We start from the raw sequence: 12,226 nt of genomic DNA, 5'->3' as shown, positions 1-12,226 counted from the left end.
TACTTTCTTCCCATAACTGCGTGGGTTTCCTCTGGGTGCTGCGGATTCCTCCCACAGTCCAAAGACATACCAGTTGGTAGTTCAATTGGTTATTGTAAATTGTCCTGTAATTAGGCTCGGGTTGAAAAGGTGGATTGCTGGGCGGTGTGGCTTGGCGGGCCAGAAGGGCCTGGTCCAAACTGTATCTTGACATAAATAAAAATACTAAGATTCTTTCCAGGATGCCGCATTTCCTTTTACCAAAATGGCCAAAGGCTGCTACGAGTTATTTCAAACACTGAAAAAGCACCCATAATGCACAAATTTCATGTCACATACCTGATTCTGTTCTGCATTTTCTCAGTGCCTATGTTGCAAATCATGTTCTATCCATGTTCTGTGCAACTAATCCATTCCTGTTCACCCTTATGTATCATCTCTTATAACAGGTCAATGTTTGACTGCTCTGGGCCTGAACTCGCTGGAGTTCAGAAGAATTCTGGGGGGGGGGGGGGGTCAGGGGGAAAAGTATTGTTGAAAAGCCTCGATAAAGTGGATGTGCAGAGGATGTTTATTATTACAGTTAGGGCGTCTAGGACAAGAGGGCATAGCCTCAGAACAAGATGAGGAGAAATTTCTTGAGCCAGAGGACAGTGAATCAGTGGAATTAATTCATTGGCTGTGGAGGTGTATTTAAAGTGGCGGCTGACAGGTTGTTGATAAATAAGGGTGTCAAAGATGACAGAAAAATGGGATGGGATTGGAAGGGATAATAAATAAGCCATGGTCTTTCACTGATTCTATTCTGGATATTAGAAAATGAATGTAAAGGTTGAATATGGTGACATTTAAGCATATTGATAATACATTTACTGTGAACTTTTTGAATAGCAGAGTGGACCCTAATCTGCTAAGTGGTCTAATTCTACTATCCAAGACCTTGTTAATGTGACTCGAAATTAACATTGCTACAGTAAAGGAAAGAGTGACTGATGTAGATCAAGTCAATGCTCTGTGAGCGCGACCAGACTGGAGAGAAGGTATGAGGAATATTCTCCTTGGAGAGTGTTGTAATGTGAGTATTATTAAAAGTAAGTTAATACTAATCGAGGAGTTGTTCGTAACAAGAGGAGGGATCTGGGGTTGGCGGGGTCTTTACTTCCACTCTTTTTACTCCCAGTATGCATTGTATATATTTCCTCCACCCATGCCGCACGAGGTACCTGGAAGCCTCTGTACTGTAAATATTATGACAGTTGTAGATAGCACAGTCAAAGAAAGTTTTACTCATTTATTGTTGGGAGAAGAATGAGCAGACATGGGAAAGAGACACAGGCAAAAACACAGCAGAAAATTAAATCTGGTATAGCTTACAGTTACAAAGGAGACTGAAAGGTCTAGACAGAGTGGATGCCTATCTTATAGTGCGGAAGTCCAGGACCAGAAGGTACAGCTTCAGAACAGAAAGATGTCCCTTTAGAACAGAGATGAATAGGCATTTCTTTAGGCAGTGGATGGTGAATCTGTGGAAATCATTGTCACAGGCAATCTCCTAAAACAAAATGTCACTTTTATGATACGAAAGGACATTGGGCTAGAAATTGCTCATATAGGAAACAAGGTGGATAACACAAACAGCTCAACAGCATGTTCAGACCCCTTCCTGGCAAAAGTCGGGACACATTAGTTATATGACACAGTTTCTACAAGCAATGCTGGATGTAATGGACATATTGTTGCAGTCAAAAACAACACCATCTCCTGAACAACTTTCAATTCCATTCCCTGACAACTATGAACATAAACCTCTTATTCCCCCAACAAGAAGGCCTTAATGTTGTTCACTTCTTTCTCAAAAAAAGACCCAACTAGTTCCCGTCTGCTACCAATCTCCTCTGTCTGGCAGAAGTGGTCCTCCCACTTTCTTCAAACTCAAGGGGTAGCCATGGACAGTCACGTGGGCACCAGCTATGACTGTATTTTCACTGGCTACATTCATTTTCCAAGCCTTCCTTGGAAATTCTCCACAACCCTGTGCTGCATTGCTTTTGCTTCATGCACCCATACTGAGAATGTCCAATTTCATCAGCTTTGCCTCTGACTTCCACACTGCACCTAAGTTCCCTTAACACACAAAATACTGGAGGAACTCAGCAGGCCAGGCAGATCTATGGAAAAGCAGTACAGCTGATGTTTCGGGCTGAGGATCTTCAACAGGACTGGCAGGTCGGTGATGCTTGTTTAAAAGGAGAACTTCATGGGCATTCACGCTTATTCTGATGGCCCAGTCAGTGGCAGGAGGAGGGCACAGCGACATGGTTTTCTGCAGGTTGGAGATGCTTGTTTAAAAGTACAGAAGGGACAGGCAAAGTGGCCACTGGTGTGAGTAGGCCAGTGGTGAGAGTAGGAGGGTCAGGACTCAAAAGAGGCTTCAGCTCGAAAGAGGCATTGGCTCTGTTAAAGTTCTCCTTTTTTGCCCTCTTATTGTACCCAGTGTAGTAAATGGCTGTTGTGTGTTCTTCATGCCGAATGTTGGAGTCCTGGGAGAGCCAAAGTATCCCCGAGAACTACATCTGTGTGAAGTGTATCAAGTTGCAGCTTCTTGAAGACCACGTTATGGATCTGCAGCAACAGCTGGATGACCTTCAGCTTGTACGGGAGAGTGAGAAGATAATCGATTAGAGTTACAGGGAAGTAGTCATCGCAAAGTTGCAGAGGGCGAGTAGCTGGGAGTAGCTGTCACCAGAAATGGAAATGTGAAGAGGCAATTAGCACAGAACACTGGTGGGCATTCTCAATAATAAGTATAGCGCTTTGGATACTCTTGAGGGGGATGACCTCCCAGGGGAATGACACTGAGACTGTGGTGCAGAACGGAAGGAGGGAGGAGGGGAGTACCAGTGATAGGGGTCTCAATAGTCAGGGGAACAAGCAGGAGATTCTGTGGACATGATCAGGACACCTGAATGGCACATTTTGGAGAAGGAGAGAGAGCAGCCAGAGGTCTTGGTACATATTGGAAAACCAAACAGGTCCTGAAAAGAGAATACTGAGAGCTCGATAGAAAGCTGAGAAGCAGGACATTCAGGGTAGTAATTTCTGGATTGCTACCTGTGCCACGTGCCAGTGAGTGTAGAAACAGGAAGATTTGGCAGATTAACGGGTGGCTGAGAAGCTGGTGCAGGAGACAAGGCTTCAGGTTCTTGGATCATTGGAATTTATGGGGGAGGTATGACATGTTTGAAAGTGACAATTTGCACCTGAACCCAAAGGGGACTAATATTCTTCGGGCAGGTTTGTTAGAGCTATTGGGGAGGGTTGAAACTAATTTGGCATGGGGGTGGGAACTGGAGTGAAGGGACTCAGGACAGGTAGCGTGCAGTCAGACTGTCAAGCAGATAATAGGACAAAATTGGAGCCAGCAGGGTATCAGTGTATTCAGGATTGAAAAGGGTAGCAAATACAGAACTCAAAGTGTTATATCTCAATGCATGGAGTATAAGAAATAAGGTGGATGATCTTGTTGCACTATTACAGATTGTCAAGTACGATGTTGCGGCCATCACTGAATCGTGGCTGAAGGATGGCTGTAGTTGGGAGCTGAATGTTCAAGGTTACACATTCTAAATGAGAGATAGATAACTCCGCAGAGGGGGTGGTGTGGGTCTCCTGGTAAATAATGGCATCAAATCAGTAGAATGATGTGACATAGGATGAGAAGTTGAATCCCTGTGGGTTGAGTTAAGATACTGCAAAGGTTAAAGGACCCAGATGGCGGTTATATACAGGCATCTCAAAAGTAGCTGGGATGTGGACCACAGCTTACAATAGGAAATAGAAAAGGTGTGTCAAAAGGGCAACGTTATAATCGCGTGAGATTTCAACGTGCAGGTCGATTGAGAAAATTAGGCAGGAAATAGATCTCAAGAGAATTTGTTAAATGCTTACAAGATGGCTTTTTAGAGTCATTTGTCATTGAGTCTACAAGGGGATCAGCTATACTGGATTGGGTGTTACGTAATGACCCAGAAGTAATTAGGGAACTTCAGGTAAAATAAGTCTTGGAGAGAGTTATGACAATATGACTGAATTCAACTTGAAATTTGGTAGGGTGAAAGTCTGACATAGCAGTACTTCAGTGTAGTAAAGGAAATGACAGAGGTTTGTGAGAGGAGTTAGCCAAAGTAAATTGGAAGAAGCTACTGGCTGGAATTACAGCCGAGCAGCAATGGAGCAAGTTTTGAGGAATAATGAGAAAGGTGCAGGAAAGATGCATCCCAACAACAAACAAATACGCAAACAGCAAAAGAGGACAACAAGAATAGAAGTGAGTGTAGCTACTATTACAATGGAGAAGGTGCTCAGAAAGCTAAAAGACCTAAAGGTTACACAAGTCACCCCTACCAAACCAACTGCACCTAGAGTTCTGAAAGAGGTATCAGTAGAGAGTGTGGAGGCATTAGAAATCAGCTTTCAAAAATCATTGGACTCTAGCAATGGTGCCAGAGGACTGGAAAATTGTAATGTCACTCTACTTATTAAGATAGAAAGCAGCAGAAAGGAAATTACAGACCAGTTAGCCTGACCTCAGTGGCTAGGAAGGTGTCGGAGTCAATAGTTAAGGATAAGATCAGGGAGTACTTGGTAACATGGGACAAGGAAGGACAAAGTCAGCATAGTTTCCTTAAGGGGAAGTCTTGTCTAACGAATCTGTTGGAATTCTTTGAGGTGATTACGTATGATAGATAAAGGCGATGCAGTAGATGTTGTATATTTCAGAAGGCCTTTGACAAGATGCCACACATGAGGTTGCTTACTAAGAGCTCATGACATTGCAGGAAAACTACTGGCATAGTTACAGTGTTGGCCGATTGGAAGGAGGCAGCAAGTGAGAATAAAAGGATCCTTTTCTGGTTGACTGCCAGTGACTAGTAGTGTTCTGCAGGGGTTGGTGTTAGGACCATTTCATTTTATGCTGTACATCAATGATTTAGATGATGGGATAGATGGCTTTGTTGCCAAGTTTGCAAATGATATGAAAATTGGTGGAGGGGCAGGTAGTGTTGAGGAAACAGGTAGGCTGCAGAAGGACTAAGGCAATTAAGATAATAGGCATGAAATGGGCTCATTTATAAATAACCTTCACACAATTTGAAAAGACAAATTTGTCATACCTGTATCCACCACAGATCCTGGATCTTGATTCTCGTTTGAACCTTCAGCCATGGTAATGAACAAATGCTATGTCTGACAGGAGGTTGAAATGTTCTGCAGTAAAGCAAGTAATGGAATGAGAATTACATAAAGTTATTAAGATGAAAAAGACGATTAGTACACTTTCCTTCCGAATTGCAAAAAGAGTTGATAGCATTTGGAGAGCAAGTACAATTTTAAAAGAAGACAAAAGTCAAAAATAAATAAATACCGTAGATTCCGGATTTTAAGCCGCTACTTTTTTCCCACATTTTGAACAGCTTTGAACTTTGCGGCCTTTAAAACGGAGCGGCTAATACATGATTTTTTTTCATGCCGGCCGAAAACATTTTGCCTCGTAACAGTAGACCAATAAAATTGATGAGTAGTTCACAGAGGTCCAATGAAATTGTACGATAAATCAAGCGCACTTTCACAATTAAATTATTGTAAATCAGTCATTTGTACTCACCCTCATCAACATGGAAAACACTCGAAGAAAAGCATTGTGCTGCCTTTATGGCAGTTATTTAGTTTATAATATTTTCGCTTAGTAATTCATTTTCTAGTTAAAGTTAGAAGAGCTTTAACTATATTTGTTTTCTGTACTACATCGCGGGATGCTATGACGTCACACCCGGTTTCGCCGCGTCTTGTGGGAAACCAGTTTGCGATAAACGGGAAGGAGGGGGCGAGCGACGGAGCGGCATTAGATCTGAGCGAAACGCTGCTTTTAAATGCCGTTTGCGATAAAACGGGACGGCGGGGGGGAGCGGCGGAGCGAAAACGCTGCTTTTAAGTTAAAGGCGATCAATAACTTTTCCTGGTAGGCTGCAGTATATATATTTTTTACCAGTCGTTAGGAGATATTGGAATGTTGTTCAGTAAAGAAGTATACGCAACGTATATTAAAAAGTAGCCGCGTTACGGGCACGGTTCGAAAAAAAGCATTTGCAATATGTATTTGTTTTTGTTACCATATGGATTTAATTAAAAGTTAAAAAATCCTCACGTGTAATATCTTTCTGTGTAAATATCTCATATTACAACGTGGGACACCTGCGGCCGAAAATCCGGTGCGGCCTAAAATCCGGTGCGGCCTTTACAAGTAAAAAATTGATTTTATTTCTAAAATTAGAGCCAGCGGCTTTTAATCAGGTGCGCTCTGTAGTCCGGAATCTACGGTAGTAGAATTCTGAAGCAAGGAAAAAAGCAGAGTATTACACTTTTAGCAACAAGTGTATGTCATTTTCCCTAGTTCATGGACATCTGAATTTCCCCAATTCATTCTGCATGGAGGCCAGTGACCAGTGGTGTGCCTCAGGGATCTGTTCTGGGACCCCTCCTCTTCCAGATTTTTTATAAATGACCTGGATCAGGAAGTGGAGGGTTGGGTTAGTAAATTTGCTGATGACACAAAGGTTGGAGGTGTTGTGGATAGTGTGGTGAGCTGTCAGGGGTTACAGTGGGACATTGACAGGATGCAAAACTAGGCTGAAAAGTAGCAGATAAAGTAGCAGAGTTCAACCCAGATAAATGTGAAGTGGTTCATTCTGGGAGGTCAAGTATGATGGCAGAATATAGTATTAATGGTTAGACTCTTGGCATTGTGGAGGATCAGAGGGATTTTGGGGTCCGAGTCCATGGGACACTCAAAGCTGCTGTGCAGGTTGACTGTAGTTAAGAAGGTATACGGTACATTGGCCTTCATCAAATGTGGGATTGAGGTTAGGAGCCGAGAGGTAATGTTGCAGTTACATAGGACACTGGTCAGACCCCACTTTGAGTACTGTGCTCAGTTCTAGTCGCCTCACCACAGGAAGAATGTGGAAACTATAGAAAGGGTGCAGTGGAGATTTACGAGGATGTTGCCTGGATTGGGGAGCATGCCTTATGAGAATAGGTTGAGTGAACATGGCCTCATCTCCAGTGACAGAGGATGAGAGGTGACCTGATAAGAGGTGTATAAGATGAGAGGCATTGTTCGTGTGGATAGTCAGAGGCTTTTTCCCAGAGTTGAAATGGCTAGCACGAGAGGGCACAGGTTTAAGGTGCTTGGAAGTAGGTACAGAGGAGATGTCAGGGGAGAGTCCAGGACCAGAGGACAAGGACACCCATTTAGAATAGAGATGAGAAGGAAGTTCTTTAGCTAGAGTGTGGTGAATGTGTGGAATTAATTGTCTCAGGCAGCTGTGGAGACCATCATTGGGTATACAAAGTGGAATTTGTTAGATTCTTGATTAGTAAAGCAGTCAAAGATTACAAGGAGAGGGCAGGAAAATGGGGTTGAGAAGGATAATAAATCATGATGGAATGGTGGAGCAGACGATGGGCTAATTGGCCTAATTCTGCTTCTGTCTTATGGTCTTAAGTAATTCACAGCCTGGCAGATGGCAATTAGTGGGTATCCCAAAAGTCAGACACTGAAGACCAACGTGATCCACGGCAACCCTGTCATAAGAACATAATAAATATTCTTGTAAATCTCCTCTGCACCCTATCTATAGTTTCCACATCCTTCTTGTAGTGAGGCGACCAGAACTGAGCACTGTACTCTATGTGGGATCTGACCACGGTCCTATATTCAGATTCAGATTTAGTTTATTGTCATTTATAACCACAAATACAATGCAGTTAAAAATGAGACAACGTTCTCCGGAATGATATCACAAAAAAGCACAGAACAGACCACACAAGAAAAACCACATTACGTTTGGTAATCCCCAATCCAGAGTCCAGAGAGGCTGCTGCGTATCAATATCGCGCTACTGTCTTAGCACGTTCCCCGGAAAGGAACTCCAAACCCATCAGACAAAACTAAAGCTACAAGACATACCCAAAACCACATAGTTACATATAGTTATAGTTAACATATAGTTTCAACAGTGCAGACAATACCATAATTGATAAAGACTAACTGACAAAGACCACATAATTATAACACATAGTTTCAACAGTGCAAAGCAATACCGTAATCTGATAAAGAGCAGTCCATGGCACGGTTTAAAAGAGAGTCTCAAAGTCCCAACAGCCCATCATCTCACGCAGACGGTAGAAGGAAGAAAAACTCTTCCTGCCATGAACCTCCAGCGCTGCCGATGCAGCATTTTGGGAGCCCTGACGACAGCCAACTCCGAGTCCGTCCGAAAACTTCGATCCTCCGACCAGCCCTCCGATACCGAGCACCATCTCTGCCGAGCGCTTCGACCCCGGCATCGGCTGCCAAGCAACAGGCAAAGCTGAGGATTCGGGGCCTTCCTCCCGGAGATTTTTCGATTGCACAGTAGCAGCAGCAGCGAAACAGGCATTTCAAAAGTTTAACCAGATATTCCTCCGTGCTTCACACGTCCGTCTCCATCAAATCAGGATTGTACACGGCTCCCTACTTGACAGATTACAGATATTCATTCCAAAGTGGCCGCTGCACGCTGCGTTGCGCCGCCATCTTGAAGACATAGCTGGAATATTACATCTCGGCTCTTAACTCCATCTTATGATTGATGAAGGCCAATGCACCGTATGCCTTCTTAACCACAGAGTCAACCTACACAGCAGCTTTGAGTGTCCTATGGACTCGGACCCCAAGATCCCTCTGATCCTTCACACTGCCAAGAGTCTTACAATTAAAACTATATTCTGCCATCATATTTGACCTACCAAAATGAACCACCTCACACTTATCTCAGTGAACTCCATCTGCCACTTCTCAGCCCAGTTTTACATCCTATCAATGTCCCGCTGTAACCCTCTGACAGCCCTTCCACACTATCCACAACATCCCCCAACCTTTGTGTCATCAGCAAATTTACTAACCCATCCCTCCACTTCCTCATCCAGGTCATTTATAAAAATCACGAAGAGTAGTGGTCCCAGAACAAATCCCTGAGACACACCACTGGTCATCAAGTAGTAAATAGAAGAAGGAGTAGGCCATCTGGCCTGTCAAGCCTGCTCCACCATTCAATAAGATCATAGCTGATCTGGCTATGGACTCATCTCCGCCTATTTGCCTTTTCCCCATAACCCTCAATTTCCCTACTATGCAAAAATCTATCTAACCTTGTCTTAAATATATTTACTGAGGTGGCCTCCACTGCTTCATTGGGCAGAGAACTACACAGATTCATCACTCTCTGGAAAAAGCAGTTCCTCCTCATCTCCATCCTACATCCACTCCCCCATATTGTGAGGCAATCCCCCCTAGTTCTCGTCTCACCTACCAGTGGAAACGACTTTCCTACCTCCATCTTATCTATCCCTTTCATAATTTTGTATGCTTCTATACAAAATCATCTCATTCTTTTGAATTCTAGTGAGTACAGTCCCAGGCAGCTCAATCTCTCCTCATAGTCAAACTCCCTCATCTCTTGAATCAACCTGGTGAACCTCCACTGCAGCATAACCTCCCTGCTCTTAAATTCAATCCCTCTAGCAATGAAGCCAACGTTCCATTTACCCTCGATAGCCTGCTGCACCTGCAAACTAACCTTTTGTGATTCAAGCACATGCACTCCCAAGTCCCTCTGCACAGCAGCATGCTACAATTTTTACCATTTAAATAATAATCTAATCTTCCATTTTTCCTTCCAAAGTGGATGACCTCACATTTACCAACATTGTACTCTATTTGCCAGACCCTTGCCCACTCAGTTAACCTAACTATAGTTTTCTGCAGACTTTCTGTATCCTCTGTACAATTTGCATTTGCAATCAATTTAACGTCATCAGGAAACTTCAATCCCCTTGGTCTGCTCTTCCGGATCGTTAATATATATCGTGAATAGTTGCAGGCCGAGCACCGACACCTGTAGCACATCACTCACCACTGACAGAGTAACACCCATTGTATCCCAACTCTCTGCTTTGTACTAGTTAAAACGAATCCTCTATCCATGCTAATACATCACCCTCAAGTCCAACCCAGCCAATTACTGCCCTATCAGCCTACTCTCAATTACCAGTTAAGTAATGGAAGCGGTTATCAACAGTGCTATCATGCAGCACCTACTCGGCAATAACCTGCTTACGGATGCCCAGTTTGGGTTCTGTCAAGGCCACTCAGCTCCTGACCTCATCACCTCCTTGGTCCAAACATGGGCCAAGGAGCTAAATACCAGAGGTGAGGTGAGAGTGATAGCTCTCAACATCAAGTCAGCATTGTATGGCATCAAGGTGCCCTAATGGAGTCAATGGTAATTAGGAGAGAAAACCCTCTGTTGGTTGGAATCTTACCTGACACAAAGGAAGATGTTTGCGGTGGTTGGAGGTCAATCATCTCATCCTCAGGACATCACTGCAGGAGATCCTCAGGGAAGTGTCCTAGGACTAAACATCTCCAGCTGCTTCATCAATGACCTTACTTCTATCATAAGGTCAGAAGTGGGGATGTTCGCAGATGACTGCATGATGTTCTGCACCATTCATGGCTCCTCAGATAGTGAAACAGTTCATACCCAAATGCAGCAGGACCTGGACAATATCCAGGCTCGGGCTGACAAGTGGCAAGTAACATTCGAGCCACGCAAGTGCCAGGCAATGACCATCTCCAACAAGAGAAACTCTAACTATCATCCCTTGACATTCAGCGACATCACCATCACTTAATCCTCTACTATCAATATCCTGAGGGCTACCATTAACAGGAAACTGAACTGGTCTAGCCATATAAACACCATAGCTACCAGAGCAGGTCAAAGGCTAGGAATCCTGTGGCGTGTAACTCACCTCCTGACTCCTCAAAGCCTGTCCACCATCGACAAGGCTCAGGTCAGGAGTGTAATGGAATACTCACCACCCGCCTGGATAAGTGCAGCTCCATCACTCAAGCAGCTTGACACCATCCATCACTTGGAAATCCCCCTCCAAGTCACTAACCATTCTGACTTGGAAACATTTCCTTGTTCCTTCATTGTCGCTGGATCAAAATCATGGAATTCCCTCCCTAACGGCACTGTGGGTGTACTTATACCTCAGGGACTGCATCGGTTAAGAAGGCAGCTCAAGACCACCATCTCAAGGACTAGGGATGGGCAATAAATGCTAGCTTAGCTGGCAATGCCCACATCCCATAAGTGAATAAATAAATCAAACTCTATGCATCTTTATCTTATGGATAAGTCTTTTATGCAGTACCTGATCAAACCCATTCTGGAAATCCAAGTAAATAACACCCAAATGTTCCCCTCTATCTACTGCGCTTGTTATATCCTCAAGGAACTCCAGCAAGTTTGTCAAACAGGTTCTGCCTTTACTGAATCCATACTGAATCTGCCTGATGGATTCATTTATTTCCAGGTGCCTAACTATTTCTTTTTTAATGATGGCTTGAAGTATTTTCCCAACTACAGATGTTCAACTAACTGGCCTATAGTTACATGCTTTTTGCCTAGATCCATTTTTTAAAACAGTGGAGTGACATTCGACATCTTGCACTCTGCTGGGAGCTGCCCAGAGTCTAGAGAATTTTGGTAAATTATCACCAAAGCCTCTACTATAACTGCTGCCATTTCTTTCAGAACCGTGGAGTGCATTCTATCAGGACCGGGGACTTGTTTATCTTCAAGCCCACAAGTTTGCTCAGCACTACCTCTTTAGTGATAGCTATTGTATTGAGGTCCTCACCTCCCATTGCATCCATAACATCTCTCATTGGCATGTTAGGCGTGTCCTCCATTGTGAGGATGGAGTTATTCAAAGACTTTGCCATTTCCTCATTACCCAATATCAATTCCCCCTTCTTGTCCCTCAAGTGACCAATGTTCACTTTAGCCACCCTTTTCTGCTTTAAATAATACAGGTGGCCCCCGTTTTCTGAACGTTCACTTTACAACAGCTCGTTGTTACGAAAGACCAACATTAGTTATCTGTTTCCACTAGCCGAAGAACGTTTTCGCTTTTATGAAAAAAGGCAGCGTGTCCGAAGCAGCCAAGCTCCTCCTCCAGAACTGCATTCCAGCCACCATAGCTTAAACACGTATCTGTGAGCATTTGTCTTTATCTCAATTTATTTTGTACATCTGTTAGCAAGATGAGTTCTAAGGTATCGGAAAAGTCT

At 43.6% G+C, this 12,226-nt stretch overlaps 1 protein-coding gene across 7 annotated transcripts in view; it reads right to left on the bottom strand.

Annotated features, from left to right (window-relative positions):
• The window catches only part of LOC140731926 (NACHT, LRR and PYD domains-containing protein 3-like), a 92,397-nt gene that overhangs the window by 62,886 nt on the left and 17,285 nt on the right, over positions 1 to 12,226 (bottom strand). For all 7 annotated transcript variants that reach the window (XM_073053910.1, XM_073053915.1, XM_073053913.1 and 4 more), the window contains one exon: positions 5,154 to 5,247. In XM_073053910.1, the coding sequence (XP_072910011.1) occupies positions 5,154 to 5,205 (52 nt within the window). In that variant the 5' untranslated portion in view covers positions 5,206 to 5,247. The remainder of the gene's footprint in view (positions 1 to 5,153; positions 5,248 to 12,226) is intronic.

Source organism: Hemitrygon akajei, chromosome 8 (assembly GCF_048418815.1).
Source record: "Hemitrygon akajei chromosome 8, sHemAka1.3, whole genome shotgun sequence".
Classification (NCBI taxonomy): Eukaryota; Metazoa; Chordata; class Chondrichthyes; order Myliobatiformes; family Dasyatidae; genus Hemitrygon; species Hemitrygon akajei.
Note: the sequence above shows the minus strand (reverse complement) of the source record. Positions and strands in the feature narration are given on the sequence as shown.